The sequence below is a fragment of the Triturus cristatus genome, chromosome 3_1 (assembly GCF_964204655.1).
Source record: "Triturus cristatus chromosome 3_1, aTriCri1.1, whole genome shotgun sequence".
Taxonomy (NCBI): Eukaryota; Metazoa; Chordata; class Amphibia; order Caudata; family Salamandridae; genus Triturus; species Triturus cristatus.
The window spans coordinates 140,599,248-140,625,165 of record NC_140583.1 but is presented as its reverse complement, the minus strand read 5'-3'; the positions used below and the strand labels follow the sequence as shown (position 1 = coordinate 140,625,165).

General features: G+C 44.8%; 1 protein-coding gene across 1 annotated transcript in view; it reads right to left on the bottom strand.

Moving 5' to 3' along the window:
- The window catches only part of ZDHHC13 (zDHHC palmitoyltransferase 13), a 268,872-nt gene extending 262,430 nt beyond the window's left edge, over positions 1 to 6,442 (bottom strand). The window contains exon 1 of the mRNA XM_085643583.1: positions 6,190 to 6,442. Within this exon, the coding sequence (XP_085499709.1) occupies positions 6,190 to 6,210 (21 nt within the window). The 5' untranslated portion in view covers positions 6,211 to 6,442. The remainder of the gene's footprint in view (positions 1 to 6,189) is intronic.
- Positions 6,443 to 25,918: the final 19,476 nt, after the last annotated feature.

The window sequence follows — 25,918 nt, the reverse complement described above, 5'->3', positions numbered from 1 at the left end:
TGTGCAAAATACTAGCCTGAATGGCCAAGTTACTCCCTTTCAGAACTTGACTATCTAGGGGTAACAAAGTCAAGCAGTGAATGTTTATTTTAGGAGAAGGTGTGGGTTAATAAAAAAACAAAAGCATAATACAGTGAACAATACTCAAACAGTGTCACTCTAGTGGAATAGCATTTTCATTAATGTGATCTTTTACGATTTCAGTCATTCTCCATGTTGGCCATTTAACATTCTATTGTTCATTTCTTGACTTCTGTTTTCACTAAAATGATGGGCATCTATAAATAAAAACCTACAATTTCTATTTACGCGTGAAGACTATGCTTGTAGCCTATTTAACCAAGGTCTGAAAAACAAACCACATGCACAAGCATGCATGCTTGGTAACCCTACAGATTTAATAAACAGACTACTGGTACTTCAGCAACTTTGTAGTCTAAAGATGACTCACAATCATCTTAATGCTTTTATGGGAGCTGCACAGCGAGTCTATAAGGAGGTGAAAAAAAGCTCTTAGAGCAAGAAGAAAATTACCACAAAGACTATGAAGCACGCATACTATTTATTGCGTAGCAGAAAGGCATTTTCAAAGAAATACTGTAAGTAGCAATAGGATAACTGTATCTTAGGTCAATATTAGTGGGAACATATACAGATGATTGTGGGAATGATGACTAGTGACATTAACAAGACAATTACTTTGTACAAAGTTTTCATAATATTGGAAAGAAGAGAATCCGGGAACAAAAATGTGTAGTTGGGAAGATAGCCAGGGAGGAAAGTCAATAATGTAATTCTTGTGATCAGGTTAGAATTGCACAACCACAGGTTTCCAATAGGATTTGTCTGCATGTACGTATATGGTTTTACTTTAGCGTGAATCTAGCCAAACATCAGCAAAGCGATGTAAACGAACATAGTTGAGCATAAAGTCAATAAATGATAGGAGGGGAAGTTGGCCTATAGAGGGTTAAGGCTTTGTGATGTAGTGATCTTAAAAGATGGGTATTCCTCAACTCTTTCCTAAATTGTAGCAGCACTGGTGCAGTCTTGATGAACACAGGGATGGTGTTCCATATGTTGAATGCATAGATGGAAACGACCTGCTTATTGTTTTTTTTAACACTTCTAATATGCAAGTTGATGCTGTCAAGGATGTGGACGTTCAGAGAACCACCAAAGATGGCGAGCTTGGATGCAAGACAAGCGGGGTTGCTGTCTGTGATGGCTTTGTAAATAATGCAGCTGGTTCTGAAGATGGTATGGGCCAGCAAGGTGAGCTAATGAAGTTTCATCTGGAAGAGGGTGATATGATTATATTTCCTCAGGCGGTGGACAAATCTTCCTATGACATTCAGGATCCCATTATGGGGTGCCACTGTGGAGTCTCAGATGGCAGGGAGTAGGGAATTATCACCATCCACATGCAAGAGTGCGAATGCTTGAACATCAGTTAGGGAGTAACTTTCTTTAGATTAGAGAGCTGGTAACAGGCAGCCTGTTTTTGGCAATGTGTTCCTTGAGGGTGAGGTTTGTCTCCAGAGTGAATCAAAGTGACTCTGCAGTCAGTGAAAGCTGGGATTCGAAGCCATGCAAGTACATGTCCTTGAACAAGGTGTGACTGTATTGTCTTTGTTGTTCTTAGCAAATAACAGGAATTATGTCTTGGTTGGGTTGTGCTTCAGGTACGTTCTGATCATTTGAATATTGAAGAATCTTTATGCTGTTCTCTGTGCGTATAGCACCAAGTGGCTTCATGTAAAAAGGTTGAAGAGGACAGAAGACAGTATGGAACCCGGTACTTGTCCTGAAGAAATCCAAGTTTCCCTTATGGTGCCATTATCGCAGCATTCTCATTAAATAAAAGCTGTGATAATAGTCTATCTGTTGTATATTTAATTCCAGCAAGATTCAGATTTTTCTACCATTCTGTAATTCTTTCTGGCTCCAATTGTGATTTGAGCATTGAAGGAAATCCAGTTCTCTCTATCATGAGTGGACCATTGATCCCACTCCTAAATTCACCAAGAGCGAGACCAACAGACCCGATTTTACCAGTAGGAAAATCCAGCTGGCAAAAACCGCTTAAGGGACCAGCTGTATTACAGCTTGGAACCGTTTTTCTGCCCTTGCCCAACCCTCGCTCGTGGTACAGGGAGCATGTAATGCCTACTTGCCAGACTACAGTATCTCCTATTATCCCTCCTACCCCCACATCAGTACCTCCAACCTCGAATTGCCTTTACAACCTTCCCTTAGTATGTAGTAAATGAGAGTGATAACACACAGAAAAACGGAATACCATGTGTGTCTGCACCCAATAAAACCAGGTCTGCACTGTTATTCCTCTATCCAATGAGATGGTACTGAAGGGGTGTTACCAAATGGCACCAGTTTTTATAATTGTGGATTTAACACCCATCCAGTACCATGCAACCTTTAACTGGGGCCATACAGGGGTGAGAAGTGGAAGTTCCAGGGCTGAAATGCCCTTTGAGTCTGTGCACAGGCACAAACATGCATGTTTAAGGGTATTTATTCACCAACTCCACTCCAATATCTTTCCATGTAGGAAAAAGTTGGAAATTTTCTCTTGACAAAGGCAGGAGTAAAACATTTTCATGGTGGGAAAAAAAGAGGTTGTAAGAAAAATGAAGAATTTGCAGTTGATTGGCATATTTTCACATAAGCAAATATATGCGTGTATATTTGCTCATTCAGAATGGATATCACAAAAGATTGCTAGGAGAACAGTTAACATGTGTGCTTCAATAAACTGTTGTGAATTCCTAAAGGTTGTAAATGCACTAATGCAATGGCATTCTCCTGGAACAGAAAAATCCATTACTAGATGAGGAAGACTCTTCCATGTGCACTGTGACCTAGGCTTGTTTCAGATTGCAGTCTTGCTTAGACCGGGGAGAGAGCCCAAAGCTCTACCCATTTATGGTGGGAGCCTACTCCTTCCTTGGGAGTAAAGTACCATGAGTGTGGTAGTGGCAGCAGACTATGTTTTAAGGAATTATGAGCAAAACAGGGCTTTTTACCTGTATCACAGTAGAGGCGCCTACTAGCCCACTCCTATTCCACTGCAGTGTGCGGAATTCAACATGGACGTTACGATGAGTGCACCCATGTGTGGTTTTGTGCTGGGATGTATGGTTGCCTACGTTGTGTAGTACATGTAAGACAGCGCTGGGACGGATGCGTACCTGTGAGTGGTGCCATACAGAGAGAGAGTCTGTGTTCATATGCTGGATGTATGTGTGCTTGTGAAGTGGTGCAGTACAAAGAAGCTTGCACACATGTTGCATGTGCACGACGGGATGAATGTGTGAGTGTGAAGGGAACACTACATGGAAGCCTCTGGTTTCCATTTTGGGAGACCCAATTCCTGTTGGATGAGCTTGCAGAGGTAAGATCCCCCCAGGCAGATTTGTGGATTGCTGCATTCCTGAGAGATGGGAAGGACACACTGGAAGGCGGCAGATATAGGTTATTTAGTATACTTCAAAGCGGCTCTTAGATTCTGAAAGAGGTCACTGGAAAAGCGGCATGGGCACATCTCAGAAAAGAGATGTGACTGATAAGAACTTCATAAAGAGTAGGGCTGTGGGACCATTTAATAATAAACAGATATAAGTGAGACTGACATCCAGATGTGATCTTCTAGGTACTCTCATGGCCTCTCTTTTGGGTTATCAAGTTTGAAACACTCCTGCTGTGACAGACTACTTTCTGGACAAAGGAATGGGCCCTTCAAAGAGGACACTCTCCATAACACGAGCTTTAAACACTCAGGCACAAAATTTCATTTCTGTCTGGAAACAAATTATAAACAAGAGAGCTTGAGCCTACCACCTTTGTAAAATTGCACCTATTCCTCAGCGTGGAGTAGCTCAGCATGACTTCTGCCTGTTGTGTGACCAGGACTGCAAACTGAAGGGCTGCCAGGCTCCCTGCTGGGTGAGGGGACATCACCCAGGAGAATAAAGAACACAATCCCTGGCGCACCAGCTTCTGACTGCCCATGGGCCAGTGGGACACGAGAGGAGAAGGAGTTTGTCTGAAGAGAGTGAGGTTCATTGGGTATCTGGTCAGATGGATCCAAGGAAGCACCCGTCAGAATCAGCGCACCAATCTGGTTTGGTACTCGTGTCTTCTGTGGCGACATCTGTATGCCAGGAAGGGACAAGATTGGACCACCGAACCGATGGGCCGGCCGCAGTGACGAGTAAGGGTCACTGCTGTGGTGCTGCACTGTTGGATTGGGAGTAAAAGTCAGCCCGGCATGCTAAAAAAAAAGTGGCCCATATTTGCATATTGCCTTTCCGCAAAGCACTGCTTCAGTGAAATTTTATAAAAAAGGTGGGGGCGTTAAGAAAAAAATGCACAATTAGTTTACACTGGTGAAACACACCTGAAAACAAGTGAGGCCACTTTTGCTCAGACCCCCTGCCCCCACTCAATATGCATTTATTAATGAGCCGGCCCAGCGAAAGAAAGGGAGTGACATCTCTGCCGTTGATAAAAGGGAGATAATGGACGCCCATCTACCTCCAGAAAGGCCACTCAGGCTCCCACTGGGCCTCTGGCGTCATTAAACAACGCAGAAACCGCCCAAATCGGCCCCCAGGCTGCTCAAAAAAGCAGCTCACAGCTGGAGCTCGGACACCGGCTTCTCGGGCATTGCCCGAGTGTCCACGTTACCAATCCGACACTGACAGGAGGGAGCTGCTCTGAGCAGCGCTGTGACCTGAGAGTCAGCGCCTTATTGTGCTGTTGCTACTCCCATATGCCAGGTGAAGTACACAGTGGAAAGTTAGAGCCATCGTTCTGGCGCGTTTCTGGAACGAGAAGAGGGCTGGTGCCAGGGGGCAGTGCTGTAGGGACCACTGCGGTACAAAAGGGGGTGGTGATGGACGGAGCATCAGAACCAATCAAACACTCACACCCAATCAACATATCTGGGTTTGATCCATCACCGTTCTTTAGCCCACTCTGCCACGCCAGTTCAGACATAGCCATATGCAAATCAGTCTGACCCTGTGCCTCATGGGAACAGTCCAGCCCGAACTGCCAAGCCATGCCTTCCCTGGACCAGAAACAAGCTTCCTAGGACAGGTTTCTGGCATTTCAGCCGTCTTCAGCCAGGCTTGCTTGAATCCAGTGGCAAAGTGAGAAAGGGACTCACGTCTGAGCATACCCTGCCAACTTATGGCGAACAAAGTGGTACAAAAGGGGGTGGTGATGGACGGAGCATCAGAACCAATCAAACACTCACACCCAGTCAACAGATCTGGGTTTGATCCATCACCATTCTTTAGCCCACTCTGCCACCCCAGTTCAGACATGGCCATATGCAAATCAGTCTGACCCTGTGCCTCATGGGAACAGTCCAGCCCAAACTGCCAAGCCAGGGAACCCTCATATGCATTACCAGGAGGGTACAGTGGTGAAGTAAAAGGGCCGTCACCCTGTAGCAGAGTGCAGCCATAAAGGTGGGTTGTGACAACAGAGGAATAGCAACAATTCCTCCAGAGAGTCCAGGATTACTCAGGACCTGCCGCTAGACACTGGCTAAAAGAAAAAACATTATTTTTTGCTTCCAAAAAGCACCCAATGCCATAGCATCCTTTGGCATTTAAGGGACCTGCTTTGTATCTGGATTCGCTGCTCGTGAAAGAGCATAAATCAGCCGCCTCCACTCACAGCGTTGTTAACCAATTTCTGAAGGGGACTGACCCACTGCTCCAGCTGTAAAAAATGTCAACTGATTCAATGGCAGACCAATGGATGTACAGGGCTGACTCAAAGCCCCCATGAGAATAATATTCATGTAATTTTAACAAAATCAAAGGGCACAACAAACGCCAGATCTAAAAAAATAACACAGGAAAAAAAGCAACATAACGCGAATAAACTAGAAAAGAGAATTCCAACAATATACTTCGTGTACGGTGTACCCAATGCACAGACTGTGTCAATACGTGTCTGATCAATAAAGTTTTTTTCCGTTACGCTACTCCACAAAACACTAGACTGATGTTAGGTCAAAGTAGGCCGGACTTCCGCATCTTTTTAACCCATGTCTGCGCCTGGGTGGCCTAAATCCCCCGGAACCCAATGCTCTCGGTTCTCTTATGTAATGTGGTGCACAGTTCTGGACGCGCCCACATACGCACTCACCGGTGAGCTGGTCCCACTCATGGACGCGGCACCGTTTGGCCCCTTGACGGGGTCCGCACTTCCTGGTCGGCTCAGATGCTCTCCCAACTTCCTGGTTACCAGCCACACTGCACGGCATGGGCGGGCTCTACGTCTGTCACTGCATCGTAGCCAATCGGCGATACAAAGAGGTAGCAACGGGCGTGTATCTCTGTCGAGATAGCCAAATAGTGCCCGAGTACAGTGTGATGGGCGGGGCAACCTTCTCCACCTAAGCAATGAATGAGCGTCAGGGCTCTGCAGGTGTAAAGGCAGGACGATAGACAGAGAAGAAATACCGCAAGATGTTATTAATAGAACTTAATTGTGCGCAGCCTCTTAGTGGGTCTTACTTCCTCAATTTTTTAGACTAAAGAAACTGAGCTGATCTGCCTAGGCTTAAAAAAGTAAATACAACATGTTTCCTTTTAACCGCCCTTTTGATTTATTTAGTGCATTTTTATAAAGCGAGGACATTACCCGAAGGTGTCAGAGCGCTGTACAATAGAGCTAGTTACGTTACAAGAGAAAAGTGGTACAAAATAGAACATTACAAAGAAAAACAGGAGACTAAAAATGAAGGCAAACACAAAATCCAACAACAGCACGCAGGGGTGAGGAATGTACAGGAAAAAATACAAATTTACAATGAAGAGCGAACTTCCAAGAGGGGCCTGAGAATGAAAGTATTAGTTCTGAAAGTGTCTTTGGAAGAGAAGAGATCTGAGATCAGCTTTGAAGATCCGGGTAGAGGAGGTGGCACGGAGCAATGGGGGGGAGTGAGTTCCAGATTCTCACCGCATTGCCTGAGAAGGATTGTGCCATCGATCTTTCCCTTTTGAAGAGGGGGGGGAGAGGGGGGCTCAGCAGAAGCTTTTCCGCATTGTGAGAGGGTCGAGAGCCTCCGGACAATTTCAATTTATTTGCCAGGTAACAAGGGGAGGACGTGTGCAAGGCTTTGTGTGTGATGCAGGCAGTTTTGTAAATAGATCTTGCCTCGATCGGTACACCCAGTACATTTTATTTATCTATTTAATGCAGTTTTATATAACGCGGACGTTACCCAAAGGTTTCGGGGGCTTTATAATACAACCAAGTACGTTACATAAGGAGATTTACACTCTAACAAGTTACAAATACTATCAGGATAATTAAAAAAGTGGAAATGAAATAACAGGTGGCAAAATTGCATCATGCGTAGAGGTGTGCTCGCACAAGTTGGTATTTTGAGGTAACGCTTCTGATCACAAGAAGGTGTTGCATTAATAATGCAATACAATACAACATAATGTAGCTTTTCATTATGTTTTTTAGGTGAGAGACTTCTAATTTTTAAAACTTAGACTGGCTTTATTTTACCTTTCTCCCGCGTGGAATGAAGTCCACTTGAATGGGGAAAATATTGTAGTACGGAGCAAGGCCAAGCCCGACACCGTAGCGCACATCCACACGCATTGCCTGCCATCATGGAGGTAAGCACAGGTTAATAACAAGCATTTACAATGCAATAGGTCTCACATTTGCGGGAGTTTGAGCTATTGGCATTGTAAATGACAATGCCTTTTATGAATGTGTTTTGAAAACCAGCAAGCGGTGCATAAACACGCCTTTTGTACTTATAGTCGTTGCTTACGAGAAACACGGCTGGCAGTAATTGCGCTTCTTTTACTGCCAGCTGTGCTTCTCGTAAGCAAGGACTATAAACTGAATATTTTCATTCCCTCAGAAGGGAAAATATCAATCATATACAAAACTCTGCTTATTAATTGCCCAGAAGCTTTTCAATGTCTTAAAGATGCGTCAGCAAATGAGACAAAGAGTGGATGTTCGTACTCATGGGATACAATATGATTCAATCTAAATACCTACAAAGAATGTATCTGACTTCAGAGCGGCTTTGGTACTTTAAGCATAGCCTGGGATGCCTCTGATGGTATGATGAAAGCAGATTTTACATACTGTCTCGACGTGCTGAGGAATCCTACGCTTTGGGAAGGGATATCTCAGACTTTTCAGTCACTACTTGGAAGACCACTGACTTAGAACCCAAAGCTCGCCCTACTAGATTGCAGGACTAAGGTTTTAGATCCTCCTCAGACTTGGCCTTACGCTTGGGAAAAGGGACTTAGCACAAAACAGGAAGCAGGCAAGTCTCCATTCTAATTGAGCCGAAAAGAGGCACAACAGATGTTGTATACTTTACTCATGTACGAAGCACGTGGGTGCCTCCAGAAACATCACAAGATATGAAGCGTGGGAACATTTCCCTGGCGATACTGGGAATGTCAGATGATGGCTCATCTGTACATACTACAATGTATTCGGGTTAGGTTGCAACTGACGTTTGCCTACTGCTATGTCGTATGAATCTGATTTGTGTTTTTGCATCACAACAGTGATAAGAAATCTGTGAAATAATTCGCTGGAAATTAATGAGGGCATGTCTCCGTGATAGCCTATGGTTTTGTTTAGTTATCTTTTGTTTGTTATAAAAATGAAAATCAAATATAGAAATTTGTTAAAAAGAAATGAAGAGATTTGTTAATCAAATCAGATGGCATGAAAAACACCTAAATACAGAAATCATGCCAGTTAAGGCTTGTAAATCCTTTCACAAAGAAATAATTTATGCCAGATTTATTATAAAATAAAAAAGTAAAAGCTTTAATTTCATGGCCACTTTTCAGATTAAATTGCAGCTAGCTGAGCCCAATATGCGATGAACAGGCAATGCTATCTGGCTAATCAAGCTCTGGTGTTGACAGACTGTTTAATCTGTTACCATTACTGGTTCACCTGATCAGCAGCTGATGAAAGTAGGCCTGGAGTAATTGCATGTTAAACACTGTGCAATGCAAAGACTTCTTTTTTTGTTGTCCCTCGGAGTAAAAAATTAAATAAATTAGGACTGCCATTCTTCCAAAAATCTACTATAGAAAGAAGAGATTAGTGGAGGCGCAGGGAAGCTGGAGAAATGGCATGGAAGTGCCCAGCTGCAGAACCGTCCCTGATCGTACTAAGAAAACAGGGCTGTGGTTGTAACTTTAAACCCACAAATTTATTGCCTCCATTATCTATCCCATCCCCAGATATGTCAATTTAAAACCCAATACGGAATTAGAAGACACGCCTGTACGAGTTCCCTTGTGCCTGCACCGTGACACCTTCCTGGGAAGCCAGCGGAGCAAGTCCCAGACAAGTGGATGAATCCACTCACCATAACAGTTGCTGTGATGTATAGTGCTAAAGAAAGTCCATTGTTTTACATAAAGTGAAAGACGGAGGCGTTACAAGAATACAGCTTGTGCACAGCCCTCCCTCCCTGTACACCTAGCTCCGCTGTGAGGTAGGTGCAAGCTCGAGCCCTGTGACTGATTGGAAGGGAGGGGGAGGGAGAGCAGAGAGAGTGGGGTTGAGGGTCAGGGGAAAAGACAGGAGAATGAAAACAAAACCAGTGCGGCGCTCTTGAAACAGCGCAGCGCTGATAGCAAGAGCTCATACCTGCAATTCCCTGCAGAGACTGGAGCCAGTCCGCTACTGGAGCAGCTGTGAGGAGAAGGCACAGACAGAAGTGCCTCTAGCTCTGAGGCAGGCTGCAGCACAACCCTCCCTCTCCATTCGTCAGGCTCCGCTGCTCTGCTGTGATGCAGGCCAGGCTGGAGCCTGCTGACTTAGTAGTAGGCGGAGAGAGAGCAGAGATAGTGAGGTGGAGGAGTAGGGAAAAGACAGGACAATGAAAGCAAAACCAGTGCGGTGCTTGTCAAACGGGTGCAGTGCTGATAAAGTATGTCCACAATTATTGGGGGGCGGGAGGGAAGTGCACAGAACAGGCGCCCTCCAAACGCCTCTGATGGTGAGAAGTAAACAAAGGCTGTGTGTGTTAGCTGAGAAGTGAAAAGTGTGCATACAACAGCAGGTGGGAGAAACTCATTTAAGAAAATAGTGCTGGCAGACTATAAATAAAGCATACAGAGTAACAACACATTACAGGGAAGTATTAAGGAGGGACTAATAAGCCTATTAACAAATCAAAAGTTAACATTTACAAAGGACACTGATAGCAGCCAATTAAAAAGATGGACGGAGAGTGAGCGAAGCTACAAGTCCATACCTGAATACAGCATGTCTCGAAGGGACAGCGCAAGCGCTGCCTAGGCAAGACCTAAAAAGGGGAGGATCCTGCCCGTGAGCTAGTTGCGCATATTGCCACCAATCAACTGGGTTTCTGTGTCTTTACATGCCTGAACAGCATCTCCCAACGGCCTAGACACGCCTGACACTACAGTGGTGACAAGGGACCGAGTCGCACTCACAGCACCTCATTCTCTGGCTAGTTCACCGACCCTTCACAGTGACGCAGCAAGTCTGGACACATGCTAATCTCCTCACTAAATTGGCACATGCGACTTCCTTGCCACAGTCAGGCCCCCTTCCGCTCTATCAGCAGCCACCTGGGCCTGCCTCATCGGATGCACTTGCTCACTGTACACCCTTGGGCCCGGTGACACCAGCAAGGGAGCCCTCCAGCCAGAAGCCTCCACAGTGGCCAGCGCTGCTGGCCTGGTGTTCGCCTCCCTGCTGTAAGTACTTGCTTCCCAGTCACAGTGCTAACATCAAGCTCTCAAGCCTAGCACACATCGCCTGCCTCCTGCTGCAATCTGCAAGGTGCGCTAGGCCTCACCATGAGCACGGACCGTCAGGAGAATGCACAGGCCACACAACCTCTTACGGACCTACCCTCTCCGAAGCCCCATGCCAGCTCATTCCGTTGGAGCTCAGTCAACCCACTGCCTCCCTTCAACAAGATCAATGAACCCGCCACCGCCTTTCTCCACTTGTGCACATGGGTAGTTCGCCGATACAACTATTTCAAGGCCACAGAGGAAACAGACAGTGAGATGAAATGCTCCCTCCTGTTACAACCAAGCCCTGTTACACTCTTTCGCAATCACACCAATATTGCTGCTGATGATGACGACTACGATGGAGCCATCACAGCCCTCAAATGCACACTGTGATCCTCAAATGAATCCAGATTTTAAGTGGTTCAAATTGAGACAAGACCACCGGCGGGAAGGTGAATACATTGAGCTGTTTTAAGCACACTTGTGTGAGTTAGCCAGCATATGCACGGAAGATGACCCCCAGAAAGAAGTGCGCGCCTAGATCATACAATGCTGCCGGTCCTGCACGGACCGCCATGCTCAGATGCCACATACTCGACTGGCCCAACATGACTCTCAACAAAATCGTGACGCTTGCCTTCTCCCTTGAATTCTCCAATGACCAAGCAGAGCAGGTTGAACTTGCTTTTCAGAAACTCTCATCCACGCCAGAGCCTGGCCCATGCCCCCTCAAAATAGAAGCTCAAAAGTGCCTCCTCGTCCACCTCTCCATGGGTCCACCTGAAGAAAGGTACCTCCAGTTAACCAGTGCAGATACTGTGGACTCTTCCCCACCATCTCCCCAAGTGTCCAGCGAGAAGAAAAACCTGCTAAGCGTGCCTTCTCCCCAAACATTTGCCAACGTCTGCCTACACCTTGAGTTCGAGGCACGCCGGGCTACCAAGGATTAAGAGCGGTCAATCAAGACCTCTTGCCCACTCCGGATAGTGCATAAACCACGGCAGACTCAAGACAAGGCGATGTCAAAGAGGACGACATCTTTCCCTTATGCTACTCCCTAACACCCAGGCAGCCAACATTAGGAATCCGCCTTAATTGCAAAATCATCATAATCCCCCCACTTGCCAAATCACCATTGACAACACTCCAACAACTTCACTCATCGACACACGGATGCCTCAGTGAACATAATCAGCCTACCGCAATTCCACACCCTAGTCCCTGGCCCTGTCCTGCGGCTCACGACAGCATGAATTTTTGCATACGGGAGCATGACCCCCGTCCTATTAGCAGAAGTATTCACATGCGTGGTGTCCCATGGCGCCCAGTCATGCCCGGCGAAGTTCTTTGTTACATGTGCACACTCCGAAACCATCCTCAGACATGACACAACTGAACGACTACCCCTCATTCACTTCATGTCAGTCCTGGGTGACCCCTCAGGATACGTAGACCCCTTCTCCTCATCTTCCCTCACCTATTCACCAGCTTGGGCTGCCTGAAAGGACCTCCAATTCCACTCCACATTCACTCCTTAGTCCACCTCTAGCACTCCGATACCACAGAGTCCCATTCCATCTAATTAGAGTAGTGGAGGCAGAGCTACAAAAACTGGAAGATGCAGAAGTCATCGAGAGAGTCTCAGGCCCGACCCCATGGGTATCCCCTTTGGTAGTCACCAACAAATCCAAGCAGCCCGGTTGCATGTGCATCTGCCTAGCCATGCGTTGGTGACAGACTGTGTTGCACGAACAAAGATGAGGCATCGAGGGAGATAATGGACTATGAAGGATACTCTGGGCTCTGATTGGACAGTTGTTTTTTCTATTTTTCCAAGGCGTCATGGGAAATGTAGCTTCCAGCAAAAGGGTCTGAACTGGTGGTTGATGTCTGTCCCATAGGTCTAGGGGCAGTCCTGATAAATCACGTCGGGGATCATCACTGGGCCCCTGTTGCATACGCCAGTAGAGCTCTCGGTGACACTGAAAAGATCTATGCGCACATAAAGAAAGAAGCCCTCGCCATCAAGTGGAGCTGTCACTACTTCCACCAGGCGGCATCCAAGCTCTGGATTTCTCTTCCTTATTCCATCGCCAGTCTTCAAGCTCACATTCCATTTCGTAAGGCCCTGAAAACTTGCCATTTTACTCCCTAACTGATGTGTTCAGGGCCTTATATCTTCTGCCTCTCCTCCTTCCTAAGACGACCTGTTATCAGCGCCTAGACGCCTTTGGGAAATGTTTGCGCTCCATAATTTCATTTCATTTAAACTCTGCTTGTATTTATTTATTTTATTTAGAGTGTTTCATATAGCGCAAACATGATCCAATGGTATCAGAGTGCTATGTCATAAGATTCACAGGACAAAAATAAACATAGACAAGTTCATCAAAAGTAAAAGACATTAAAAGATATCAAAATAAACGTCCGTCATTCCATCATTAGGCAATGATCTAGATACAAGTCAAAAAAAGCAAATCATCCTTTGGACTACCTTATAATCAACACCATTAATAATCATCCGCCAAACTGCACAATGCATAACCTAACACACAATAGGGAGTATAATTATTAACTCAAAAACTGTGTACCAATAATACGTCAGTAGTAGTAGAAATTATACACATCTTTTTATTAAAACCATTCCAAACCTGTTGTCATGGTAAAAAACAGAAATCCATCCACATATATTTCATGTATATATAACAAAACACCAATATTTAGCAACATGCAGCAAGATACTTGCCACCAAATACAATATCAGAAAATAAAGCAAATAACACAAGAAAGATGAGAGTATAACAAGACAATTCACTTTGTCATCAAAAAATCACATCGGTGTTTGTCAAACGTTAGGACTGGAACCCGATATATTGACAATTGTTACATATCTATCGTACCAGCCACCAACACGGATTGTGTATAGGGCCGTCGACGTGTTTCGACGGTGTTGTCCTGATTAGACTATCTTTATCAAGACCATGGTTAAACTCTCAGATCATATACATGAAGTCAATCATTGCAGTACATCTGTATATTAAAAGAGCATATGTATATTTAAAAAACATAAACAGTTATTACAAAATAGAATCTTAAAACAGATCTAGTGCAAATACCCACATAAAAAATGCAGAACTACAGTAGTGCAAACATATATTTAATAAAACACAAGGCCCCATCTGGTAAAAAGAGTTCCACTATTAACATACAAGGCATCCCTAGTTGAGAGTACAGTTATAAACTCTCCTATACTCCTGGCACAAATACATCTACACTCACACTCAGTCTTCTCATTCTCTCAATCGCCCTGGGTATCATGAACCCAATCGTTAACATCAAGGGCTATTTCCCCAAAAGTTGTCTCACAATTTATCGGGCCAGAGTATATATATCGGTAGAATTAAATCTCACCTTCCTGGTTGTACACTGTTGCTTGCGGAAACACAGAGACAAATGCTTCTTCTAGGGTACTATAGTCCCTTCTTAGTCTCTCCTGAAATCATTCGAGATAACAAGTATGGGGGACAGAAATACACCACAATTAATCTCTTTAAATCTCCAGTTGCTTTTGTATACATACATCTCACCACAGTGGGTATTTATATTTTGGATTAGAATCTTAACCCCATCTCACCTTTTAGGTATTGGTCTAGAGTCAGTGCAGGTATATTCCTTTACTGGTGTGTAGAACAGAAGCCCCACAATGCTCACAATAATGGCTCTTGTTGCAGCTGATCTACTGGGAGTCAATGAAAAGCTATTAGTTCCCATGTACTACATGTATGTGATATACACTCTCTGTTTATTGTCATACTAGGGGTACATCCTTTATAATTCCTGCATCTAGTCACCTTCTTTAAAGCATTGCCATAGATTGCGTAATATACTTGCGGTCTAATGGCTAAAGGGGTAGAAAAGCAAAAATCATGTAAATAAACTGCAGTTACTGTTTACAAGTTAAAAGTTCATTCAGCATACAACAGTCTTACTCGAAATTTAAAAACCTTTGACAATAGTCACCATTGCAAAAATAATCTGTCATAAAGTACAGACATATTTACATCGTCAAAATCAAAGTTTGATATCGTTCCTGCGTCTAATCACCTTCTTTAAAAACATTGCCATAGATTGTGTAGTGTACACGTCCCCTAACGACTGAAGTGATATAAAAGCTGGACGACATTGTCTAAGGCAGTGGGCCCTTAAAATAGGTAAAATCCAGGGCTTTCTTTGATTTACATAGAATTTACAAAATAGCACTAAGGGATTGTTGTATGCGGTGAGTTAAAAGTATGCTAAATCAATCATTTACTACAGGAAAGCTTGTAAGGCGATAAAATGTGCCTAACCTGAAGCGAATTAAGACAAATCTATCCTGCATCCTTCAGCCAAGGTATGCTGAGTGCCCTTTGTAGCTTGAGACAATCCCTTATGTTATCCCTATTAAGGGTGGTGTTCTTCGAAGACCAGATTTTGTGCCATAATAAGATTGGCTGTATTTTGTTTAAATCGGATAAATAGGGCAACCCAAGCTCAGCGTGGCAGACATAGGTAGAACAGCCACCCTTGGACAGCTAGAACTAATCTTAAGAATGCAATCTCTACCAGTTGTAGGGGCTAACTATCATAACAGCCCCATACCCCAGCACCATACATGACTGTGGTTATACATTTAGCCTTTCATATACTAATGAGTTCAACAGGCGTTTTTTTGCCCGGTTGCATTGAGAAGTTGGCCAGAGAAGCCGTCGCTTTCATAAACAATAACTTTCTAGATTTAATTGCCTGTTGCCATGAGCCATTCTGGTCATAAGAATGCCCAGAGACGGAAATGTCTTTGTAAATTTGATCTTTTTGTCATCTATGAAGATATCTCTGTACTCTGATCTCCCTTTCCCACACTTCATATTAAAAGTTTTTGATTTATTAACTTGCAACTCCAATTTCCGCATGTAAGTGGTGAAGCTAGTCAGAAGGAGTTGTATCCCCAACTGGGTTTGTGGCATCGGCACTGCATCATCAGCGTAGAGGAGGGCCGGTATTGAGCATTGTCCAATTTTTGGTAAGTCCAGGGACTGATTCGACAGTACATGTCCCTGGCCGTTAGTGTACAAAGTAAAAAGAAAGGGTGCCAAAACGCTCCCTTCTCTTTACGCTGAATGAAGCAATGCACTCTCCCTTGACCCCATAACGGACCCTTGTTTTGATGTCAAAATAGAGAAGCCTCAAGAAGTCTAGGAGCAATTGATCTACAAATGTTAAAAGCAATCTACCTTGTTTGGCCATGATGTATTTCCCCATTAACAGGTTCAAATTAAAACCCTGCTCTACTGTACCAAGACCTGGTCTAAAGCCAAATTGCAGTTCAGATAAATTATCATTAGCATCAGCCCAGTCCTGGAGTTTGTTCATTACAATAAGGCCAGCCACCTTAACCATGGAATCAAGTAGTGAAATTGGCCGATAGCAGACTGGATCTTGGCGATCACCTTTCTTGGATATAGGAACCAGAAGCGATTCCGACCAAGTATCAATGAAACCTATGGAACAGCAAGCTGCTAAGACACGTGTCAATCATGGGCCCCACAGCACGATATTGGCTTTGAAGAGATCTACTGGTATGCCATCGGGACCGGGTGCTTTCCCTCCTTTACTTGCTTCAAGAGATAAATTAACCTCTTCTAAAGTGAATTGGAGTTTTATGGGCAGGGTGTGAGGGGCAATGGTGCACATAGCTTTACAGGCATTATAGGGACCTATCTTCTCTTCCAGAAGTTTAAACATTTAGGAGTAATGATTCACCCATTCCTCTTCGCTGATCGCCATCTCTATGGATGGCTTGTCCTTGGAGCCCGGGAGAGGGGCATTTACTGCCCTCCAGAATGCATTGTTATTCCTAGCCAGAGTTGCATAATGCAAGGCCCTCAATGATTCCTCTCTCATCCCCTTCTTTTGTTCTCTGAGAGCTTGTCTATATTCCAATCGACATGCTTTCAGTTCTAGCTTATCTTTCTAGTATTTGTGTAATCCATGTTTCAGGTCAGGCCATTGTACACCTGTTATCAAACCACATGGTTCTTCTTATCCTTTTTAATTTTTGGTTGATAGACCTTCCTAAATCCCGCTTGTAATCTATTGAAAGACTTCTAAAGTTTTACCCGAATTCAAGTTCTTATCTAGCCAGACTAATAAGCCTTTGTAATATTTGCTTACCAGCAGCTTGTTGAATTCACCAGGATCAACCTTGGACCATCGAAGGGAAAAGCCAATAATTTAATTTAGAGAGATCTCATTGACCAAATGTGAGCACTTTTCCTTTCTTTTTATTACTTCCCTAGGAAGATTGAAAGTTACACTCTGCGGGAAGTGATCACTTAGGGGAATACTGTGTATTTTAAAACCATTGATTCTCTATGAGTGCCTATTTCCTGTTATCACATAATCTATCATCACACTTGCACCTCTCCCATTAAAGGTACAATTGAATGGGACTGGAGGAGTACACAGTTCATTAGCAAAACCTAATTCAAACTTAAACAATATGCCATTCAAGTTATCCCCATAGAGTGAGTGAGAAAAATGGTATAGCCTTTATCACCGTCAAATAATAACTCACAAGTCTTTCCTACGTAATATGGACACAAGCTGATATTAAAATCCCCACCCCAGAGTACAAACATATAATTTTTTGTGTCATTGTATATAAGCATTAAATCAATACACAGTTGTCTGAGGGTCACACAGATGTGTTCTGGCGAAGCGTTATAATAATAATTTATTACAACTATGCTACAGTACTTATCTATGTCAATTGTAATGAGTTGGTAATGCATTTCAGACATCAGCAACCTAATCTTGGTCACGTTCATGTAATTGGTCACGTTCATGTAATTGGAAATGTATGTACATTGCCCTCCTTTGGATCTCCTCTGCACCGATGAAAATGGCAGGAGTACTGAAAGTCTTAAACCCATTTATATAAATGGGATCCTCCGCCCAAGTTTCTTGAAAGCAGAGTATAAAAAAGTCGGCAACAAAATCAGACCATACAAGTACTGAGGCTTTAGCTCGCAAGCCTGCGACATTACAGAAAAATGCAGTGCCGGGATCATGAAATGGTGCAACCGCCTTTGATAAGAAAGATTGGCAGGAGTAAAGAATTTACCTAGGTTGAGAACTATAAAGGTTGGATGAATTGATAGGGCCTGGATTTCTAGGACCCTGAAAGCAGAAGTAACTGCCAATGACAAAACATTCTTTTTGAACAGCTCAGGAAAGTCAAAACGAAGTTCAAATCACACAGAGGAACAATAAATAGAGTGGGAGGGAAGCAGTAAAGAAGCTTTTCAGAAAACTTGTCACTAGTAGTGATCTAAACTGGGAAGGTTGATCAGGGAGACACATGAAAGAAGACAAGACTCTCAGACAGTCCTTGACTGTAGCCACTGTCAGGCCCTACTGGGTGAGAACCAATGCATATCATATAATGTTAGAAAGATGGGATTTAAAGGAGTCTGTGCCTTCTGACTCACACCACTGAATGAACTCAGTCTCACAGCCTGCATAGATCGATTAAATAGCAGGTTGTAACCAAAATTACATCAACGATTTAATTAGCAAGGCAAAAGGACTCCAGTAGATCCCATTCAGTCTCCATGTGAGCAGCCAAAACGTGGGGATTGGGTATAGGACCTGACGATCCTGCTGTGAAACACGTCCTTTCTGCACAAGAGAGGAAGAGGTAGAAGAATGTTAAATGCCAACAGACCAGCATAACAGATCTTCCTCCTAGCGGTGTCTGATCCTCCAACATCTTCCATAGTATTTTTTTTTTTTAACTTCAAAAAGATTTTATTAATAAGAAATATAAGGTGTCACAACATAGTTCATCATATTAAATACATGTCACACAAAAGAAAAAGCTACAGTGTAATTAGTGAACCGGGCTGAAGAATAGAATTGAAAGTAATAAAACATCAGAAGCAATCATGCAAAATGCTTAAAAATCAAATATTTTAGGAACAATTAGAGTTTTTCAAGGGGGTTCTGAGACTTCTTGTTGAGTTGGATGTAATTGAAAAGAGCGGCTGGCACATGCATCTAAATAAATTGTGATAAGTGATCATAAATCCAATCTTTTCGATGCCATGTGGATGGGGTATACAAAGGAAGTGTCTAACATACCACCATGCCCTGTAAGCAATTTTAGAAAAATCTTTCCAATTTGCTGTGATTTGCTGAAATGCAACTGCTAATAATAAATCAACAATTTTAACATTAAGCATAGCATTCTCCCAGCAGGATGATAGACTTCCAAGAAAAACATGAGTATAGGAAAAAGAAAATGCAGTGCCGAAAATAAAATTGATTTGAGATCAGACTTGTTTCCAAAAATTATGCACAGTTGGACAAGAAAATAACATATGGAATAAATCAGCCCTTGGAGAGGAGCAAGTCCTACAAATATCAGGTACAGTAGTGTAATTTTTGCTTAAAGCACTCTGTGACAACAAAAGTCTGTTATAGACAAAAAAACAACATTTGCGTTGTGCTCGCAGCTCTGGAGGACTTACGAATCTTGGCCCATAATTTATTCCATAAAGACACTGGCCAAGATAGTACAAAGTCACGTTCCCAAGCCTCTTCAATTTTGGATTTCTGGCAAACTTTGTCAGTGCTATGTGGAAAATTGTATATTGTGGAAGCTTTGTGTGTTGTTATTAACAAGGTTCGTAATTGTGAGGATGAGTCAGGAATAGTGGAAACATTAAGTGCCGCTGTCAATTTCCATAGTATTTTGGACAGAAGTGGAATTCGCACAAATGCCTACAGCAGATGCTAAGACCTGAAGGCATCCCCAAGGACCACACAGAGAGATATGTGTGTCACAGAACTGTTGACATTTCCTGTTCTAGGCCATGTCAAAGAGAGTAATAAATAGAAATTCCAGTCTGGTGAAGATTACCTCATTACTGCAGGGTAGAGCTCCCACTTATGTTCCTCCAGTGGCAGATGACTGAGAGGATTTCTCTCCATGGTCCCGTACTAGGATAGAATACGGAGTACGTTACAAGGAACTTAGTGCCTGGCCATATATTCAGCCAAAGAGTCATGCCGGAGGAGTTGTGGGAAGGGGGTGGAGGGAGGGGGGAGGGAGTTGTTGCAGAGTATAGCTGATTGATTCAGGATGAGTTATTTTGATCATGACCTGGACCCGTTGAGCGAGGGCTCTATTACTAGGGGGAGTGATTAGTCAGTGAATATGACAATGGGTACCAGTGGGTATGATTGTACTAGACATGCGGCTCAGGTGGGTGTTTTAAGGCAGTATTGATTGCTGACTGTAATGTGTTTCGCATGCTCTTAAATGTTAATAAACATATTCTAAATGACTGAGAGGATTTCTCCTTATGTTCAGGGAGCCTGTCAGAGTTGAATTACCACTGACACCTAGATCCAAATGTTGCTGCAGTGATGATGTGGAACTCACCAGTCTCATTCCCAGTTGAAAGTGCTGAACATGTCAAGACTGTGCTCACCACCGATTGTGAGGAGGAGGGTAAGTGGGATAGGGATATGAGAAAAGGTACACAAGAGTTGTTGTTGGGGTTTAGTCACACAGCTGTGTCCTCGACAGCCAGTGATGCAAGTACAGAAGTACATGGATTCCCGACCACCGCAGCGAAACTGCCTCGACAGACAACATCTTAATAAAGATGTCTGGTGTGGTCATCAGTCAGAACCATAGGACCACCGACTGATAGCATTTGATTCCAACCGTGAATCTCAACTATCACCTGTGGAAAGGGTGAATCAGAACATGGCAGTAGGCTTCTTGGAGATCCAGGGATGCCAACACCACACCAACAGGACCTACCTCAGGGACAGCCTCTTGAATTTCTTCTGCCGGATAGATTTGTTTAGAAGGCAGAGGTGCAAGATAGATCTCATGCCGCTGTCCTTCTTGGGGACTGTCAAGCTTTGGGCAAATATGTAGATTCTCTCAGATTCCCAGCTGTCCTCGAATCTCTCTAAAGGTAATGATTGATCAAGAGAAAGAAAGAGAAACATGAGAAGGAAGAAATAAGACACAGGAGGCCTGCTGTTATAGAGCAGTGCTAGTATAACGGGATTGGAATAGCATCTGCTTGAGGCTTGATCGGCTGACTCATTGTCAGCTGTTTTACCGATCTACGGATGAGGGGATATGGGGAAGACAGCCATGTCAACGGGTACACCCTTAACCTTTTCATTTATGAGGGAACCCATCTAATCCTTACTGGAACCCCGGGACCCCAATAAATCATTATTGGAAATCCGGGGACCCCCACTGAGCCATTACTGGAAGTCAGAAGACAGGGGACCAAGTAGTTTCAATGATTTGAACCACAAAACAGTACACAGAAAATACAGAAACAAGCATTCATCAAACATATACACACATGATGAACTGTCTCTTTATTTAATTCACAAGCAAATATTTAAAAAATCCAAATGTTAATTTTAATAGGAAGGTTAGAGCATTTCTAAATTGAGGCACAGGGTCAAGACTGATTTGCATATGGCCATGTCTGAACTGGGGTGGCGTAGTGGGCAAAAGAACGATGGATTTAACCCAGATCTCTTGACTGGGGGAGAATGTCTGCATTGTCAGCATTCCGTCCATCATTTGTTTGTTGTAACGCTTTTCGCCCTAAGTGGGATGGGTATTCCCAGACGTGGGACCCGTGCTCACTATGCCACTGGAGTCAAGCTATCCTGGCTGATGACGGCTGATAGCCAGAAACCGGTCCTAGGATGCTTGATTCCGGTCCAGGGAAGACATGGCTTGGCAGTTCGGGCTGGACTGTTCCCATGAGGCACAGGGTCAAGACTGATTTGCATATGGCCATGTCTGAACTGGGGTGGCGTAGTGGGCAAAAGAACGATGGATTTAACCCAGATCTCTTGACTGGGGGAGAATGTCTGCATTGTCAGCATTCCGTCCATCATTTGTTTGTTGTAACGCTTTTCGCCCTAAGTGGGATGGGTATTCCCAGACGTGGGACCCGTGCTCACTACGCCACTGGAGTCAAGCTATCCTGGCTGATGACGGCTGATAGCCAGAAACCGGTCCTAGGATGCTTGATTCCGGTCCACGGAAGACATGGCTTGGCAGTTCGGGCTGGACTGTTCCCATGAGGCACAGGGTCATGACTGATTTGCATATGGCCATGTCTGAACTGGGGTGGCGTAGTGGGCAAAAGAACGATGGATTTAACCCAGATCTCTTGACTGGGGGAGAATGTCTGCATTGTCAGCATTCCGTCCATCATTTGTTTGTTGTAACGCCTATCGCCCTAAGTGGGATGGGTATTCCCAGACGTGGGACCCGTGCTCACTACGCCACTGGAGTCAAGCTATCCTGGCTGATGACGGCTGATAGCCAGAAACCGGTCCTAGGATGCTTGATTCCGGTCCACGGAAGACATGGCTTGGCAGTTCGGGCTGGACTGTTCCCATGAGGCACAGGGTCATGACTGATTTGCATATGGCCATGTCTGAACTGGGGTGGCGTAGTGGGCAAAAGAACGATGGATTTAACCCAGATCTCTTGACTGGGGGAGAATATCTGCATTGTCAGCATTCCGTCCATCATTTGTTTGTTGTAACGCCTATCGCCCTAAGTGGGATGGGTATTCCCAGACGTGGGACCCGTGCTCACTACGCCACTGGAGTCAAGCTATCCTGGCTGATGACGGCTGATAGCCAGAAACCGGTCCTAGGATGCTTGATTCCGGTCCAGGGAAGACATGGCTTGGCAGTTCGGGCTGGACTGTTCCCATGAGGCACAGGGTCAAGACTGATTTGCATATGGCCATGTCTGAACTGGGGTGGCGTAGTGGGCAAAAGAACGATGGATTTAACCCAGATCTCTTGACTGGGGGAGAATGTCTGCATTGTCAGCATTCCGTCCATCATTTGTTTGTTGTAACGCTTTTCGCCCTAAGTGGGATGGGTATTCCCAGACGTGGGACCCGTGCTCACTACGCCACTGGAGTCAAGCTATCCTGGCTGATGACGGCTGATAGCCAGAAACCGGTCCTAGGATGCTTGATTCCGGTCCAGGGAAGACATGGCTTGGCAGTTCGGGCTGGACTGTTCCCATGAGGCACAGGGTCAAGACTGATTTGCATATGGCCATGTCTGAACTGGGGTGGCGTAGTGGGCAAAAGAACGATGGATTTAACCCAGATCTCTTGACTGGGGGAGAATGTCTGCATTGTCAGCATTCCGTCCATGATTTGTTTGTTGTAACGCTTTTCGCCCTAAGTGGGATGGGTATTCCCAGACGTGGGACCCGTGCTCACTACGCCACTGGAGTCAAGCTATCCTGGCTGATGACGGCTGATAGCCAGAAACCGGTCCTAGGATGCTTGATTCCGGTCCAGGGAAGACATGGCTTGGCAGTTCGGGCTGGACTGTTCCCATGAGGCACAGGGTCAAGACTGATTTGCATATGGCCATGTCTGAACTGGGGTGGCGTAGTGGGCAAAAGAACGATGGATTTAACCCAGATCTCTTGACTGGGCGAGAATGTCTGCATTGTCAGCATTCCGTCCATCATTTGTTTGTTGTAACGCTTTTCGCCCTAAGTGGGATGGGTATTCCCAGACGTGGGACCCGTGCTCACTACGCCACTGGAGTCAAGCTATCCTGGCTGATGACGGCTGATAGCCAGAAACCGGTCCTAGGATGCTTGATTCCGGTCCAGGGAAGACATGGCTTGGCAGTTCGGGCTGGACTGTTCCCATGAGGCACAGGGTCAAGACTGATTTGCATATGGCCATGTCTGAACTGGGGTGGCGTAGTGGGCAAAAGAACGATGGATTTAACCCAGATCTCTTGACTGGGGGAGAATGTCTGCATTGTCAGCATTCCGTCCATCATTTGTTTGTTGTAACGCTTTTCGCCCTAAGTGGGATGGGTATTCCCAGACGTGGGACCCGTGCTCACTACGCCACTGGAGTCAAGCTATCCTGGCTGATGACGGCTGATAGCCAGAAACCGGTCCTAGGATGCTTGATTCCGGTCCAGGGAAGACATGGCTTGGCAGTTCGGGCTGGACTGTTCCCATGAGGCACAGGGTCAAGACTGATTTGCATATGGCCATGTCTGAACTGGGGTGGCGTAGTGGGCAAAAGAACGATGGATTTAACCCAGATCTCTTGACTGGGGGAGAATGTCTGCATTGTCAGCATTCCGTCCATCATTTGTTTGTTGTAACGCTTTTCGCCCTAAGTGGGATGGGTATTCCCAGACGTGGGACCCGTGCTCACTACGCCACTGGAGTCAAGCTATCCTGGCTGATGACGGCTGATAGCCAGAAACCGGTCCTAGGATGCTTGATTCCGGTCCAGGGAAGACATGGCTTGGCAGTTCGGGCTGGACTGTTCCCATGAGGCACAGGGTCAAGACTGATTTGCATATGGCCATGTCTGAACTGGGGTGGCGTAGTGGGCAAAAGAACGATGGATTTAACCCAGATCTCTTGACTGGGGGAGAATGTCTGCATTGTCAGCATTCCGTCCATCATTTGTTTGTTGTAACACTAATCATTCATACTATATTCTGTTTGATGTGCTTGCACTGCTCCCACAAATCTGAGGATACCAACCTCCAATTTAAAATATCTTCACATTTACAGAACTTTTTCAAATCATCAATTGTACATGTTACTTCTTTATTTGTATGCACTCAAATAATTTTCTTAGTAGTTGCAGACCCACTGGGTAGATTTGGTGGACCCTCAGAGGTTCCTGGACCGCAGTGTACCTACAGATTACAGGACCGGAAGCTTCGGATTATTGCTTTCTCTTTCTTTACTGTTAAACATAGCAGCCAATGAAAACGTTTTTTATAGCACATAAAACTAAATTTCCCATGATGCTCTTGCACCAATCTTGTCCCATCAGACCCTATAAGAGCCATCATCTCCTTCCCATGAGCCTCTTTCTTTGCTGTTGACGGCAGAGATAAGTGCTCTTTAATTATTCATCTAGTTTACTCGGTATATCTTGGTTTACTGATTTATGCAACCGCGCGGTGTATTTTGAGCGTTGTCTCATTGTATATATGCTGCATATGTGTATTTTGACAAGTGTTTTTTCCTGTGTGAGCGCGCTGCGCTTATAATACACGCGCTTCCTAGCGCGAGTTCATTAGTGCGGGCTCCGTAACATGATTTATTGAGTACCTCACCGTGTCAGCGGTGTCATCTGGCCGTTCTGCGGTCACGTGCTCCTCGCGCTGGTTGTCAAGGCTTCCCTGATACGGCCCGACTCCTTGGACAGATGCCTAATGCGACCGCCGTGCATAGCCGAATTGACCTACATTTGGGCTCCATTTGGGCTCCTTTTGGGCTACGCATGCCGCACGCGCCCCTCTCTCGACTCTCAGCTCAAATTGAAGTCGGAAACTTCACGGAGCTGCTGTTTTGGTGACGCCTGATCTGCTGAAAAAGGAATCGCCTCAGGAGTGAGCACACGCTCCATATGAATACTTTTTGGCTCTTACGCCCTTATTGAGGCTGCAATAACTTGTTGACTACAGCATTGCTGAGGGGGCTTGGTACTCATAACTCAGTTCTGTGTGTGCACGTGAGGTGGCCCCCCTTACTCCTCCAGTACTCTACTCACCTCTTCCATATTTATATATATGAACATTATTTCACCATGGATGAGTGGGTCAGATATGATGAAGAGGATGAACCCTACTATGATGGACAGCAAGAAACTGTCCTGGAAGACAATACTGTTGACGCTCTGGATGCCTCGGTCAAGCAGTCGGTCAACAGGGCAATTGAAAGTACGGTTCCTGGTACTATGCAGCAAGCTTTGGCAGCAGCCTTGAAGCCTATAATTAAACAACTTGAAAATGTTGCGAAGCGCCACGGTTTTACTTAACCTGCAGAACCCCAGAATGATAGCCCTACAGACAAAGGCAAATCAAACTCGGGCAGTGGCCCCATACTGGAGCGCTAGCAACTCTACTTCAGGCAAATGAGGAAGATCATGACTATTACACACCATCCGACTCTGTTGGTG